General features: G+C 30.3%; 10 protein-coding genes across 10 annotated transcripts; 8 read left to right on the forward strand and 2 right to left on the reverse strand. All coding sequences in view use genetic code 6, as the record gives it.

The window, feature by feature from the left end:
• Positions 1-138: 138 nt before the first annotated feature.
• Positions 139-438, forward strand: SS50377_23231 (Histone H4; the record flags this gene model as incomplete). The annotated part of the gene is made up of 1 exon (XM_067907096.1): positions 139-438. The coding sequence occupies one exon, from the start codon at positions 139-141 to the stop codon at positions 436-438; it is 300 nt and encodes a 99-aa protein (XP_067766364.1).
• A 1285-nt stretch (positions 439-1723) lies between these two features.
• SS50377_23232 (Histone H4) lies at positions 1724-2023 on the forward strand (the record flags this gene model as incomplete). Its single annotated transcript, XM_067907097.1, has 1 exon — positions 1724-2023. One exon carries the CDS (start codon positions 1724-1726, stop codon positions 2021-2023), a length of 300 nt encoding a protein of 99 aa, XP_067766365.1.
• Positions 2024-3429: 1406 nt separating this feature from the next.
• Positions 3430-3882, forward strand: SS50377_23233 (uncharacterized protein; the record flags this gene model as incomplete). The annotated part of the gene is made up of 1 exon (XM_067907098.1): positions 3430-3882. The coding sequence occupies one exon, from the start codon at positions 3430-3432 to the stop codon at positions 3880-3882; it is 453 nt and encodes a 150-aa protein (XP_067766366.1).
• Positions 3883-4212: 330 nt separating this feature from the next.
• On the reverse strand, positions 4213-4911 carry SS50377_23234 (Ribosomal protein S5; the record flags this gene model as incomplete). Its single annotated transcript, XM_067907099.1, has 1 exon — positions 4213-4911. One exon carries the CDS (start codon positions 4909-4911, stop codon positions 4213-4215), a length of 699 nt encoding a protein of 232 aa, XP_067766367.1.
• A 61-nt stretch (positions 4912-4972) lies between these two features.
• SS50377_23235 (Tetratricopeptide repeat-containing protein) lies at positions 4973-6292 on the forward strand (the record flags this gene model as incomplete). Its single annotated transcript, XM_067907100.1, has 1 exon — positions 4973-6292. One exon carries the CDS (start codon positions 4973-4975, stop codon positions 6290-6292), a length of 1320 nt encoding a protein of 439 aa, XP_067766368.1.
• A 1282-nt stretch (positions 6293-7574) lies between these two features.
• Positions 7575-8255, forward strand: SS50377_23236 (Myb-like DNA-binding domain-containing protein; the record flags this gene model as incomplete). Its single annotated transcript, XM_067907101.1, has 1 exon — positions 7575-8255. The coding sequence occupies one exon, from the start codon at positions 7575-7577 to the stop codon at positions 8253-8255; it is 681 nt and encodes a 226-aa protein (XP_067766369.1).
• A 5-nt stretch (positions 8256-8260) lies between these two features.
• On the reverse strand, positions 8261-9628 carry SS50377_23237 (FeFe-hydrogenase 7; the record flags this gene model as incomplete). Its single annotated transcript, XM_067907102.1, has 1 exon — positions 8261-9628. The coding sequence occupies one exon, from the start codon at positions 9626-9628 to the stop codon at positions 8261-8263; it is 1368 nt and encodes a 455-aa protein (XP_067766370.1).
• Positions 9629-9826: 198 nt separating this feature from the next.
• On the forward strand, positions 9827-11749 carry SS50377_23238 (uncharacterized protein; the record flags this gene model as incomplete). Its single annotated transcript, XM_067907103.1, has 1 exon — positions 9827-11749. One exon carries the CDS (start codon positions 9827-9829, stop codon positions 11747-11749), a length of 1923 nt encoding a protein of 640 aa, XP_067766371.1.
• Positions 11750-11798: 49 nt separating this feature from the next.
• SS50377_23239 (uncharacterized protein) lies at positions 11799-14618 on the forward strand (the record flags this gene model as incomplete). The annotated part of the gene is made up of 1 exon (XM_067907104.1): positions 11799-14618. The coding sequence occupies one exon, from the start codon at positions 11799-11801 to the stop codon at positions 14616-14618; it is 2820 nt and encodes a 939-aa protein (XP_067766372.1).
• A 796-nt stretch (positions 14619-15414) lies between these two features.
• Positions 15415-16338, forward strand: SS50377_23240 (uncharacterized protein; the record flags this gene model as incomplete). The annotated part of the gene is made up of 1 exon (XM_067907105.1): positions 15415-16338. The coding sequence occupies one exon, from the start codon at positions 15415-15417 to the stop codon at positions 16336-16338; it is 924 nt and encodes a 307-aa protein (XP_067766373.1).
• Between the last annotated feature and the right edge of the window lie 34 nt (positions 16339-16372).

The raw sequence follows: 16372 nt of genomic DNA on the forward strand, positions 1-16372 counted from the left end.
ATATTATTCATATTAAAACTCGCTCCCGCCCCCGCCCCAACATATATATTTTATATAGCATATATAAGTATGGGTTCGCGAACCGATAGCTGGTTTCATCACCAACCTCATAATGCAGGAGTGAGGGTGCTATCAACAATGTCTGGAAAAGGAAAGGGAAAAGGTTTTGGAAAGGCGAAAAGACACAAATCCGAGAAGGATGCACTCACAGGCATCACCAAGCCTGCCATACGCAGGTTGGCGCGCAGAGGTGGCGTGAAGAGGATCTCGTCCACGATCTACCCCCAGACGCGCGAGGTGCTGAAGGCGTTCCTGGACGTGGTCATCAGGGACTCGCTGACCTACACTGAGCACGCGCAGCGCAAGACGGTGACGTCGCAGGACGTGGTGTACGCGCTGAAGCGCCAGGGCAAGACGCTCTACGGCTTCGGGATCTGAGTGATGCTATTCTTGTGGTACTCGTTGTGTGAGCGTGTGGTGCATAGGGCTTCCGTGTCTAGTGGGGTGGCGTACTTCCTGCACAGTGCCATAGTGCATATATGTAATATAATAATACTCATTCGGGCTTCCCGCAAGTATGATAGTGTATATAAATAATATAATACTAAGGACTCACGATTCCCGCAAAGTACCATACTGCCCGAGTATGGTATAATAGTACCAAATTACGGCTCCCGCCCAAATGCCATACTTCACATATGCAACATTATAATCATAATCCTTCATGGCTCCCTTCCACTCGGCTGGTTTCCCATGGGCGGGATGTCAAGGGGGCCTTGCCGAAGCCCTTGCCCTTGCCTTTTCCCAACGTCGGTTGGCATGCAGCGTATAATAATGTAATGTTGGTGTCCCTTCCGATATGTTAAAGTGGGAATAGGCAATATAATAAAGGGGATTTTCCCTTTCCCGCGAAGTATGATAGGGCATATATACGGTATTATAGTGAGTATTCCCGCTCCCCGCAAAGTACCATACTGGCCGAGTATGGTATAATAGTAGCAAATTACGCCTCCCGCCAAAACAGCATTCTGCACATAAATACGCGTGGGCGTATATAAATAATACATATATGGCCTATAGCCACTATATGTGCGAGGTTCCTCTACCACCCCACACGGTATTCATATGCTCATAATGGCGAAGTGGGCCGTCGTCCACCTCGTCCCCACCAGAGGAGAGAACTCGCCCGGTTTGCCCTTGCCCTTGCCCTTCCCGGACGTCCGCAGGAGCTCGTCCGGAGGCTGGCAGTACCGCCCGGTCTCGCCCGGCGTGGCACGCACTTGCTTGGGCGGCGTGCGATGGCGCGAGATGACACCCGATGCATGGCACGGCGCGAGATCATCTTAGATGGCCTGCCTGCCGTGCCCCGCGCCCCGCGCCCATATGGGGCCTACGGGGCCGAGATATGGAGTTCCGGTGAAAATGAGTCTGCAGTTCTGCATATTGAACACGGTAAATTTAGTAGATAGATATTTGTATACATCACATATAACATACATACCTATATTCCATAAATCCCTATATGCATCTATATATACTTATACCTATATTCGCACACCGCAACCACTTTCGTCACTATAACTATATATTATTCATATTAAAACTCGCTCCCGCCCCCGCCCCAACATATATATTTTATATAGCATATATAAGTATGGGTTCGCGAACCGATAGCTGGTTTCATCACCAACCTCATAATGCAGGAGTGAGGGTGCTATCAACAATGTCTGGAAAAGGAAAGGGAAAAGGTTTTGGAAAGGCGAAAAGACACAAATCCGAGAAGGATGCACTCACAGGCATCACCAAGCCTGCCATACGCAGGTTGGCGCGCAGAGGTGGCGTGAAGAGGATCTCGTCCACGATCTACCCCCAGACGCGCGAGGTGCTGAAGGCGTTCCTGGACGTGGTCATCAGGGACTCGCTGACCTACACTGAGCACGCGCAGCGCAAGACGGTGACGTCGCAGGACGTGGTGTACGCGCTGAAGCGCCAGGGCAAGACGCTCTACGGCTTCGGGATCTGAGTGATGCTATTCTTGTGGTACTCGTTGTGTGAGCGTGTGGTGCATAGGGCTTCCGTGTCTAGTGGGGTGGCGTACTTCCTGCACAGTGCCATAGTGCATATATGTAATATAATAATACTCATTCGGGCTTCCCGCAAGTATGATAGTGTATATAAATAATATAATACTAAGGACTCACGATTCCCGCAAAGTACCATACTGCCCGAGTATGGTATAATAGTACCAAATTACGGCTCCCGCCCAAATGCCATACTTCACATATGCAACATTATAATCATAATCCTTCATGGCTCCCTTCCACTCGGCTGGTTTCCCATGGGCGGGATGTCAAGGGGGCCTTGCCGAAGCCCTTGCCCTTGCCTTTTCCCAACGTCGGTTGGCATGCAGCGTATAATAATGTAATGTTGGTGTCCCTTCCGATATGTTAAAGTGGGAATAGGCAATATAATAAAGGGGATTTGCCCTTTCCCGCGAAGTATGATAGGGCATATATACGGTATTATAGTGAGTATTCCCGCTCCCCGCAAAGTACCATACTGCCCGAGTATGGTATAATAGTAGCAAATTACGCCTCCCGCCAAAACAGCATTCTGCACATAAATACGCGTGGGCGTATATAAATAATACATATATGGCCTATAGCCACTATATGTGCGAGGTTCCTCTACCACCCCACACGGTATTCATATGCTCATAATGGCGAAGTGGGCCGTCGTCCACCTCGTCCCCACCAGAGGAGAGAACTCGCCCGGTTTGCCCTTGCCCTTGCCCTTCCCGGACGTCCGCAGGAGCTCGTCCGGAGGCTGGCAGTACCGCCCGGTCTCGCCCGGCGTGGCACGCACTTGCTTGGGCGGCGTGCGATGGCGCGAGATCACCTTAGATGGTCTGCCTCCCCACACCTCACCATGCTGCCACCCCACCACACATCGCACACCCAAAGCGATGACATAACCAAAGTATATCCGACATATCCCGTAACTCCATATTATTATCCACACCTCTATACATACTGCATGGTAAATTATATCGCTCATTCCATCATATGCAAGACGAATCATCCATTTCCCATATATTTAGTCAAGTCCGAATTAAAAATATGAATATTATATAAAATATATTTAACTTTCATCTAAAAATATAATAATATTATTGAATATTTAACATAATAATGCTATTAAATAAAAATATAGTTGTTATTCTTCTGGATGTAATTTAATAATGGTGAGTATTCTAATTTGAGATTATACAGCTTAAAATGTATAACCTAGTTTAAAATCAAGTTTTATTGTAGTGAATATTAAATTTATTAGGTACCCTTTATTTGCTATTTGATAAAAGTAAACTTTATTTAAGCCACATAAACTATTATTATTTGTTTATATTATATTATATATAAAATTAGAAAAATGATAAGTTTCTAGTTATCACCTTTTGATCATAAGCAGTTATTAGATAATACAATTAATTCTCATAATAAAATAACAACTCTCTAGTTTTTATTATTATAACAGCCTGCCTAATAAAAATCGATTTAGTAATAAATTACTCTTCTTACATAAGAGATCCAGACTAGTTTATAATATTTGAAATCATCATAAATACATTAAATTTAAGTATTTTTGTTAATGTTAAAGTAATAACTTTTTGAGATTTTTGATTCTGATAAAGTAGATTTTCGGTCGATTTTTTCATCTGTATCAAAAGACTTCAATGATAATTCATGTATTCTGCGTGAATATATGAGAGACGCTTATTTTAGTTATAATGAGGATTTAGCGTAGGTTTATGGCGAAATAATAGATAGTTTAGAATAAAATTTTCGCGAGATTTGCGAAATAGTTCATTAAATTGATAAGTGAAATATTTTTAGTATATTACTGATCTTAAAAAAAGAATAATCATATTTATTAAATATTAATGATACTCATTGTCTAGTTTATCATTCATTTATATATTAATCAACAGAGAGAGTTTATCATATAGCACGATCCTATAAAATTTTATAATTTACTCATATTACAAAACACGTAAACGATTGAAGCATTTTTATTTTTACACAGCAATTTTTATAAAAGTTATGCTATAATTTATTATTTTCTTTAAAATATTATCTCCACTTTAAATGCTTGTAACTATGAGTAGATGATTAATATTAAAATTAATAATTCTAAAATAATCATGAAAATTAATCATTCTTTATAGGTTCTGAGATCATCACCAAGTTCTTAAGCAGCCCAAAGATCAGGGGTAAGGAAAGTGTAAGATTTCTTTAAGGCGTTGAACATAGCACCAACTGAATTCATAAGAGTTCTGGTGTGACCGAACTGACGAGAGAATACGTCTTCAATACCTGCAAGAGCAATGAGTTCTTTGACTTTAGGAGCAGAAACGATGCCAGTACCACGAGGTGCAGGAATGAGTCTGAAAGTAACAGAACCGCACTTACCAGAAACCTTCTGGGAGATGGTATGAGGATTACCCATCTTAGAACCCCAATATCCACGTCTGATGGGTATAAGGTTGAGCTTTGCATTAACTACAGCCTTCTTGACAGCCACAGCCACTTCCTTAGAAACACCAGAACCATAACCGATATGACCATTACGATCACCAACAATTACAGTGGCATGGAAACGAGTACGCTGGCCAGCAGAGGTCTATTTCTAAACAGAACGAACCTTCACTACTTTTTCTTCAAGAGTGATGAAGTTGTCAATGATTTAAGCTTCTTTGCAAGGGAGGGAGTATTTAAATACTTCAGCTAAAGAAGTTACTACACCAGACTTAACTAAACGACCAAGTTTAGTAGTAGGGTTCCAAATTTCTTCAGGCTTAGCTCTGGGAGCACCTCTTTCACCACGCTGTTCTTACGTTCTTTCCGTAGACATTAGCAGGGAGTGGTAATACAGAAATTGAATTTAATTAAATAATAATTAATATTATATAATAATGATAAACCTGAAACTAATTGATCTGCATTCTATATATTATATCGAATTATCTATTATATATAAATTCAGAATGTCAAAAATAACCTAGCTATTTTTTTCTAACAAATACTAGCTAGCTATTGACGAAATTGATCTGGAGTTGAAATAAGGTGCAAATAACTATTTATTGCATATGTAGGGTCTGTGCTTGCGGGCATTGGGTAGAATATCAGATTCATTATTTTCATTTTAGCAGGCCCTAGATTTCGATAAATTCAATTATAAAACGCACATTGAAACGCTCAAAGCACTACTTTTAACTGCTGATTATCCGCTTTGTCTAGAGTCGGTGGAGATGTCAATCGCATTTTTCGAGTCTCAAAATCTCAAATCGCAACTTTGGTATTTATATCAGATTAGAGGTTTTTGCATGCTGCGTATGGGCACACCGGTGGAGTCCCTGGACCCCTTATTTCGTGCATATGAGCTGAATCCCAACTTCCAAACGAAGTTCACAATCGGTCGCGTTCAGGCCCAATTGGAGCAGTACCCGGACGCCATTGAAACGCTATCAGACATCCTACAATTTGCACCAGCGCACGTAGATGTCCTTTTAGATCTTGCAAATTTGTACTTCTCGTAGAACGATTTCGACTCGGCGTTTGACTGCTTTTCAAGGGCCACAATTGCGTCCCAGAGGACTCATTAGAACCGTCCAGAGCCTTATTTTGGCGTTGCATTTTTGTTGCAGGAAGAAGAGCCGAAAGCCGCCCTGGAGAAGTACCAGCAGGCTGGAGCGTGCTATTCGAACTTCAACGACGCGCATTCCTGGGCGAATCTGGCAGCATTATTTGTGGAGCTTAAAAAGCTGCCTGTCAGCTTGACTTGCGCAAGGCGTGCGTTTTCACTGAGTTAAGATAGTTAGATTAGGCAGACTTTAGGATAAATCTACATTATCATGAAAGATTACGTCAGAGCGTTTCATATTTTGTCATATTTTGCTAGTTCTAGCGAGCCTGAGCCCAAATGGTTGTTGGGAATTACAGCGTATGAATTAGGGGAGGAAAAAATTGCGTTTAGTCAGCTTGAAAAAGCAGCAGAAGTAATTTTTGGTGCAGGTGTTTGTGGTCTCCGTTATAGTATTAAAAGCAATGATATCGATAGAGCAAAGCGATTTGTTAAGTTAATTAAAGGCTGCGACTGTGAGGATAAAGAAGAAAAGAGAGTAGCTAAAATACTAATTTAGTTATTAAAAGAAAAGCTCAAAGGTGAGGAGGAAGATGGTGGCGACATTGAAGGTGGAGTTTAAGCGGAAGATGAGTAGAACTAATAAGAGTGATAATTATTTTATTATGCAAGTTATTTAGCAATAATACTGTATATCCAAACTTATTCCATTTTCAAAAATACCTCATGAATCAATTCATTTTGCTTTTTAATTAAGCATAAGTGAAAGCTAAATTTTTAAGTAATTTTTGTAAACTACATATTTAATAATCATTTTTGAGTTTTCAGTTAAAAAGGACTTCTTTGATAAATTTATAATCCACAGCGTATATTACGACATTTATTTACTTATATTATATAATATATTTTTTTTATAAATGCGGAGTAAATCAGTAAAAATATTAAGTATATCAAATAAAAAATATGGTTACTTCAAATAAATGTCATATGTCTTCGTCTATTTGAAAAATACAATTATATGGTTATCTATGTCTTTTGCAAGTACTGCCGTATAATTTAGATATGAATTGCATTTTAAAAACTATTTAAAGTGTATTACAATTTTTAATAATAAATTACGAGAATATATTTTTGATAAACTAAATTTTAAAAATTTTTTAAGTTAAAATTAAATGTTTATATAATAATAAAAATAAAAGTATAACTTAATTATATAGTTATGTTTAAACTATATAACTATTTAATAGTTTAGAGATGTATGAGTAAAATAGTATACATTTCTTATGTTTTAATAACTATGTATTACCTTTGATATCAAATAGTAATATTTTATATATGTAGTATAACCATTATATATCATGGGGTTAATATATTATTGTTTCTATTGATCTTCAGTTTCTTGTTATGTTCATCATAAAGTAACTAAAAACGGATACTATTATAAAGCAAATTTTAATGCACTATTAACTAAACTACAGTAAAATTTCAATACATATGTGAGATAAACTATAATAAATAGACCAGCTGACGAAACAATTTTTTCTTATGGGTGATTTATATCTTTCATGTTAATAAATATTATTATAATTTTTAATAATAAATAGTTATATTAGGAAATTAAGTTTAAATAAGCAGAAATTAATGAATCAATCATAAATATAAAGAGAATATATATAATTAATTATTTTAGTCGACTAATCAATTGCATAAAAAAGCGAAATATTTAAAATATTTATTTTTATACATAGTAGTAATGTTGTATATTTTAATTATTTCATCTTTATTAATTCAATAAAATAAATAGTTTAACCAAAGTTAACCAATATATTTAATTATTTTCTATTATATAATATAGATAAATAATAACTCAATCAAAATACATTTAGATAATTAATAAATAAGATTATATGATATGAAATAACATATTAGTTAAAATGTCCTTTAACTTTTTTTCCTTTGAAGGATCTTCAGATCATGAATTTGATCTTGATGGTTAAGATACATAGAAAATAAATCGTTAAGAAGGCTAAAAAGAGAAAGAGATGAATCTATTAAACTTTTCTTTAACAGCACCAAGTATTACTAATTCAGTATTTGGTTCTTTTGCACCATCTGTCACTCTTAACCGAAGTGGAAATTTGAATATATTTTCGCCTGATTTTTCAGCTCCTAGCATAGGATCTGGAACACCAGGATTACGTTCAAATAACCCTTCTACTACTTCATTAGTAGAGTATTCTAGAAAAAATCAAGCTCCAAAATGGACACAAGTTGAAGATAATATGCTAATAATATTAGTTGATTAACATGGTCCTAAAAAGTGGAAATGGATTGCTGAAGAAATTTCTGTTCGTACTCATTCTTAATTACGCTAACCAGATGCTGTTTCGTAAAGATGGTCAAGAGTAGTAAATCCAGGAATTAATAAAGATAAATGGTCATTGGACGAAGATAATGCTCTTATTAGAGCTGTTAAGGCGTCAGGCCCTAGATAATGGAAAGAAATAGCAGAAAGACTTCCTGGTAGAACAGATATCTAGGTGAGATATCGACTTATTAAAATGAGATAAGAGCTATTACATAATAGTGTTTTAGGTGAAGATTATTTACCGTGAGAGTTTCAATCACTATATGGTATGTAATTTTATTTTATTATCTACACATCAGAAGATTAATAAAATTCCTCTATATCCGGATTTTTATCTTCATTGGTTTTTACTAATTTAGTATTTGCCATAAGTTATTAACTTCTATGCACTATATCAATAAAGCTGAATTTTTAAGGCATACCACCTCCATTACAACATCCTGTATTGCAAATCAAACACTCAACAAAATCTGGTGATAATTTACCATTTTTTATCATCTAAAATACATCTAATACTGCTTTGGCACCATTTGCAATAACAAATGTAAAGAAAAAATTACCAGATGTAAATGATAGTAATTTTATAGATTAATTAAATCTATCATATTTCTATAAAGAAGATATATTGATTTAACTCATATCAAAACTTTCAGAGTATGATGAAAATATTTACCGAGCCAACAATTCAGTATAATATCCTGGTACCTAAAATTATTTAGCAAATTTTGATATACTGTTAAAATTTTGTGTAAATTAATCATTGATATCTTTGGTGTTCACAAAATTATTTTAGTCCATAAATTCGAGAAGTTCTACAGTAGAAATAACCAAATCAACATCTTTACTTATATCTTTACGAAATTTAAATTCTTTTTCAACTAAACATGGTGTGAAATGAACAATAAAAAATTTATCAGGATCCATTTACATTTTTTATGAATATACATGCTTAATATAACTACTTAGTGCATTATACTGATTCTTAACAGTACTTAAATTAGTTAAATACTAAGGAAATTATTTCTCAATAAGCTGGCAAACTCCACTACATTAACTACCTATAATAAATTTTTATGCTTTTTTTGCAGCGATGACCATATTAACTTCTTCTTTAATAACTAAATCTACACCATAACTCGCGTCAAAAAATAGTTCGAAATTATGTTATTTTAAAAAAGTGATTAAATGGGAAAATATGAATTTTTCACCAAATTTTTCTTGAACTGCGATTAATACTGCGGGTGATAGTATTGCTATATTGATTTTAGTTTTATCTAGCTTTAAAATACTTTGATTGATACTTATAGCCTAAGTTGGACAAGCTATAACACATTGTCCACATGAAATACAATCAGAAGTATTAAGTGAAATTCTCATTTATTTTTTTTAGTTTCTAGTCTCTTATACTAGCGGGAATGAATTATCACAGGTTTTTAAAATTGAAAATTCACATAAGTCAACACAATTTTAGCATGAAATACATTTGTTAAAATTAATCTATAAGGCGGGAGTTTGATAGGTTGGATTTTATAGCATATCAATATAGATAGGTTTTGGGTGTCTAATTATTTCTCGCTTTGGTGGTTAACTTAGATGAACTTCTGGAGATCCACATCCCATTCTTAATTATATTTACTATATATAATATAATTAAGTCCATATAATACATATACATTATTATATATTTTCTGATAAAATAAGAAATATTCAATAAATAGAATATTACCATAAAATTTTAATATATTTAATTATTACTAATTCATTTGATAATATAATTTTTATACCTTATACAGACTATTTTTTTGTTTGTAGGTCAAAATGGATATTTAATCATTAGCTACAGATGAATAAATTACAAATGTATTATTTTAGAATTCATTATTATAGTTATATAATGATTAATAGATATAGTTTTAAATATAATTTAAGCAATTAGCTTAAAACATATAAATATAATCCGTTTAGTAGAAAATGGGTTATTTTTTAGAAAATTACGGTTATTTGGTTGAGTTAGACGATGGTTTCATTTAAAAAATATTTTCATTTATTAATTTAAATTACTAAGAAATTTCATTGCCAATAGCATAAATGTTATTAAATTTTTGCCGTTATTTCTTTATATGTAACTTAGAACCTGGTAATATGATCTATTTTTTAATTAATAATAAAATTCGGTATCTTAAAATCATTTAATAAATAAATTAATTGACGATTTGTTAATAAGAATCTTCGTTATATGAATTAATGTTTTATCTTAACATTGAGATTTAGATTCCATAATCCTAAGTAATATACACTACTACAATTGGAAAACTATATAAATTAACAATAGATTCAAGTTATTTATTAAATATTAGTACTGTTTTAAAAGAAATAGCTGAATATTGTTAGAAAGAAGAAGTTTAATCATTTACAGATTAGTTTGCCTATTGTTTATTATTATAAAATTTGTTTAATAGTTAAGTAAGAGAGAAGAACTAAGCTACTATGTCTTTACCTTAAACTTTGTCCATAATATGTAGTAGTAATATTTCTTTATTTTCAAAATATTTACTATTTTCAACCTTAGTGCAATATAACATCTTATATATTCCATTCTTACACTAAATTATTAAAGCTAAATTAACTAAACCAGTTAGTACAAACGAATAAATTTTATATTCGAAAATTTAGATAGTAATTTAAAGCTTTTATTTAAGGCGTGAGGAAACAATAATGCAAGTTTAATACATTCCAAGTAGTTATATAGTGTAACCAGATACAATATTATAAGATGCTTTTCTTGCAATTAAAAATAATATTACTAATTTCAATTTCCTTATGCTAGTTATAAACTAATTAATAGAGCTGATAGGTATGAAAATTATGTCAAGTTCTCATTCATAATATTAATTAAACGAAATTGAGTTGGTAGAATTATTTGACGTTGTAGTGGAATATAGTGCTAATAATGAAAATAATTTTTTATCAAAATTATTTGGAATACTATTATCATTAATAAGTGTATTTTATATTTAGAATGGTTAATCTATTTCTATGATATAAGAACAATAATAATTTTTATTTTAATATAGTACAGTTATATTGTATTTTTAATCTCCATTATTAAAGTGCTATCTTAATTTGTTTACATTTACACGATACTTATAATATTCATAAAAATTTGCACTAGTATTAATTAAGAATACATTTAATCAAGAAAAACTATTTTAAATTAATCCATTCATAAATGATTAAAAGAAGCTAAATTTAGAACCTCCATAAAAATTATAGGACTTTTTATAACTAAGATAAAAGTATAATGAGGTGGTAGATTAATGTAATATGTTATTAAAGAACCAAAAGAGCTGTCCCTAATCGAATAGTGCGAAGGAAGCTGAACACGCGTTGTGTGAAAAGTAATGCACAGATTTATAGTAAGAATTAGTTTAGTTAAGGTTAAAATTTGATATTGTTACAAATAGCAATTTATTAGCTTTAGAGGATAAAAGATCTATTTAAATATAATTAGATATAAATGCATAAATAATTGATGTCCTTAAAGATCAAATAATGTAAAGCTAGGAAAGGTATATTTAGTTGCAAGAAAAGCTTACAAAAGAAAAAGTACAAATCAAGTAATTAATGTAAGAAAATGAGGCATTGTAACTAGATATTCATCATATAAATGAAGTTAACCGGGGTCTTCGTATGGCATTTTAAAATATAAATAATATTATTTAGAATGTAGATTAAAAGTGAAATATTATATTATCATAGTTGATATTCCACTTCTTTACCCACTCTTAAAATGTCGAACAAAATAGAGTTCCAATCACTAGAAGATATATAGAAGCAATTTAACTATACAACTGATACATAGAAGCTCCATACATTAGTTAACAAAATGTCTCATTTTATTACAGAAACAAATGTAGATTCATCAATCAACTTTTTTTTAAGACATATTATTCATTCAGATAAAGCAAAAGTATTAGTCTCATTATGTGCTTTATCTTACTTTCCACATATTCATGTCTTTATAGCAGCTGAAAAAATTCAGAAGCTTGCGATTATTTTGCTTACACCAACGTCTTCAAAATAAGCTAAACTATCTAAAATATTAGCAGCAATTGGTATTTGCTATACATTAGAATCATTAAATTTTACATGTATTTCATTCCTTTTATAATTTGCTAAGTAGTTTTAAGGTATGACATTAATATGTGAATTTACTTTATTTAATGTTTTTGAAAAATTCAATTTTGAAGATAAGAACGCTATAGCATAATAAGTATTTTAAACTTTACCTATGCAAAATTGTTATAGATAATTTTAAGGTAATGAAAGCTAGGAGTTTGCTAATATACTTATAGAAGCCTTAGATTATTAAGATCATTGTTTTGTCTAAAAGTTTATAGTCGACTTTGCTCAGTATGACGATTAATTTTTAAGAGATGTTTTTGCCTTTATTAGACTGAGCGAGAAGAAATCTTTGATTTTGGGAGTTATTTAATAGATAATGATGACAGAGGCTCTTAAGGAGAAAAGTACTAGATTATTATTTGATATCGTTGAGGTCTAATCTTTATAATAAATGATTGAAGAATTAGTCTTAAGTTCAGATAAGGAAGATATTGTATATATCGAAAATTTGATTTAAGCCATTGGATTAACATAAAATACTGAATATAAAGACTAAATTGTTATTAATGTGAGTAAAAGTAAAAAAATTATAAGTAACAAAGTTATTAATTCATTTGTCTGTTTTGTAAGTGACACGAATATAATGTAGATAATAGAAAACATATCTGAAATTCTAGAAGACATAACAAATTTTGACTGCATGAATATAGCAATTAATTTTATAGTTAATATTTGTAAAGTTAAATAAAGTTTAGGTTGCAATTTGTTTATAGCAACGATTAATGAATTATTTAGCGTAATTAGTTAAATCGATATTAAATTAAAAATTAAATAATGTATTTAAAGTGAAGACTAGAAAAATATAATCTTAAGCAAGATGTATGGATTAGTAATTCATTAAAATACTTAAGTTTAATATATATCAGAACTTTTGTTATAAGGTTATTAATCTAAGATTTTTTCATCATTTGATGTAGAAGAATCATTCAAAATTCTTTACAACTCGTTATAATTAATAAAATTTGATTCTAATATTTAAGAGTCTATTGAGATTGCTTAAATTTGTAAGGAGTGTATTTATTTTATGAGCATTCTAGCATTGTTTTAGACATAGTAATTTAAACCTTCTTTAAAGTTATTTAATTAAATTACCTTAATATTACACGATAATTATACAAATGTTGAGAATATGATTGAACTTTTAGGAGAAAAGGTTGTTTGTTTTATCAATTCTTTTGTTTCTATACCTAACAGAATATTAAACAATTTTAATATTTAAGTATTTAAAATGTTCTTGCCAATGTTTGATATATAAATAATTGGAAGAATTTGTTCAAATATAAATATTGATTATTTAATTGAATCATAAGATATAGATGCTACTGGTGACTAAGATGATGAAGATCAAGAAATTATTGAAGACTAAATAGAATAAGAGGAACTTAGCGAAGTAGATTCTATTTAATCACTTAATGAGGATGCTTATGATTAGGCTCTAGCAGCTTTAGTTCTTAATGTCAAAGAATAGGCAAAATTAAAACAGTAGCCTCATCAAATTGCTTTAAAATCTTTAGATCTCTTAAGAACTTTTATAGATTAATAACCTAATTCACCACTTCTATATATGGTGTTATAGTCTCTGTTTAATTTTCTCTGTAATCCAATTGGCGATACAAAGAAGCTATAAAAGTATGACAAAAATTTATTAGAAACATGTATTAATAAAGCCAAATTGATTATTGATAGTGTTGTATAAAACAAAAAACTTAAAAGCATTATAACTGCTGATGAATTATATGATGATCATAGATAGTTATTAATAGGAGAATGGATAGAATAGTTATAATAGTATATTAAAACTCGCAGCACTTATTCGCCAGTTGCACTTAAGATTATAAAATTAGTATGTTTTGCATTAGTCAATACGAAGCAGGAACAATTGATATAATAATCTAACTTAGATTTATTAAATTTATTTACAATGCTATCAAGTTTTATTATATAAGAAAAGGTTGTTCTTACAAAAGAGTTTTATTTAGATTTCTATTCAGTATAATTTAATGCATACTATCCTTAGTTTACGTAAATTTTAATATAATAGATTAGTTAGTTATAATCAATTAAATCTGGTCTACTGGCTATTGGAATTTTGTAAGCTTTGTTTACAACACGTTCTGTAGAAGTAACTACTGATGAGAAATAATAATTTATCAAATAATTAGTTAATTTTGTAATAAATGAAAGCAAAAAACAATTTGAGTAAGATTTCATTGGTAAGGATAGATAATATTAATTATCCATTCTAAAATAGTTATTGAATGATACGTGTAAGTTCTTAATTTCTACTGGAAAAAGAATTTCTATTTCTTTAAAAGATATTAATGTTGAAGCTCAAGCAAACTATTAATTTTGTAAAAATTGTAATATAAAAGATAACCAATAGATTTTATCATATCTTCTTAAAATAATTGAGCTTACGAAGTGAAAGTTTATTTAATACATAATTTATTATTCGTTTAATTTCACAATCTTCCACTATCAATGCAAACTATTTATATACAGTAACTTATATGAAATGATACTAAATATTATATTTGTAAATAAAATATACAAATGTACTATGAAATTAAAACACTGAATTACACCCAATTATTAAATAATGCTTATATTAAAATTGATAATAAGTTATAAATACAATTTAATACAGTTCTCTGTATTAATGTAGTAGTAGATAATCTGATAAATAGTACCTCGATATTATAATATTGAAATACTATAAGCTATTATCATTTGAAATCATAGTTATAATTGATTATAAGATAACTTTGATTTATAATAAATATTTTGACGTATATGAAACTGAAGAATAATTGTAATTAGTATTGATAATATATTAACCAAAATCTTCAAATTTTCATGATGTATTTTTAAATATACTAATTTGATATTAAGTAAAATCATATCTATTTTAATTAACTCTAAATTATTATACTATAGTGAATATTCAGTATATATTGATATTGTAGGATATTTGATTTTAGAAAATTAAAGAATATTTTCTTAATATAGAATCAATAAGTTTAATTAGTAGCCCGATAATCAATAATTAAGAGTTCACCATTAAAGCTCAATATTTTACTGATTTTAAATATTTAGATAGAACAGAAATATTTATTTAATTTTACATTATTTCTTTAAATGATATTTTTTTATTAGTATATTTTCAAATTAAACTATATGAATTAATATATATTAGTTTACATATTTGCAGACTATAATTAATGTAAGATACAAAATAATTAAGTTATGAGTAGTAAATTATAGGATAATAAGTATAAATTTAAGAGTTTATTATTTAATAGGAAGCTTATAAGTCTAAATTAAAATCTGAAATAAAAGATATATAAACAAAAATTAATTCGTATAAATAAGTAATAATACCAGATGAGATTCTATAGCTCTAAAAGGAAATTTAATAAAAATAAAGTAAAATACTAAAAGAATCAGAAAATGTCATTAACTAAGTGAAAAAAGATTAGCATTTACAATAATTGGAACAAGAACAAAGCTAGAAATAAATATAATTGAAAACAAAGCCTAATTATACAGCTGGCTATTTCAATTAACTGAAGCAAGAAAAAAATAGGTTAAATAATGATATTGCAGATGCAGAAAAACAGATGCTATAATGTTTAGAGTAAATTGAAGAAGCTTAAAAAGAAGAAAGAAATTTGAAATAATAATTAGTTTATAAAGAAGTTACAGATGAGTCCAGCTCAGAATTATTTGACCATGATAAAATGGTGGAAAACTTATAGTAAGTAGATACAGAACTACCATAAAATAAAGAACGTTATAGAAATTCAGTTAAAATTAGATCTTCATCACCAATACCAAAAAATATACATTCAAAATGCTAGGCATTATTAAAAACGTATAAAAATAGAACATTAATAATCAAGTAAGCAATTAAAAAGATGAAAGTCGATTTTGAAATAATAATCGAGAAAACAATTAAAGCTTTAAGAGAGTGCGAAATGTTAGAATCATTTTATATTAACGGCGAGTTAGCGTTGAACTAAGACGAAAAGGAGTAACTTGCAGCACGAATAGCAGAAGATTAAGGATTTGTCACGGCATTAATTAGAATTAGTTTATAAGGAAGCAATAACGTAGGTTTATTAAAATAGGATCATATTTACTGATATTTACTATTATATATAATATATAAACAATTTT

This window comes from Spironucleus salmonicida, chromosome 3 (assembly GCF_000497125.1).
Source record: "Spironucleus salmonicida strain ATCC 50377 chromosome 3, whole genome shotgun sequence".
In the NCBI taxonomy this organism is placed as follows: Eukaryota; Fornicata; order Diplomonadida; family Hexamitidae; genus Spironucleus; species Spironucleus salmonicida.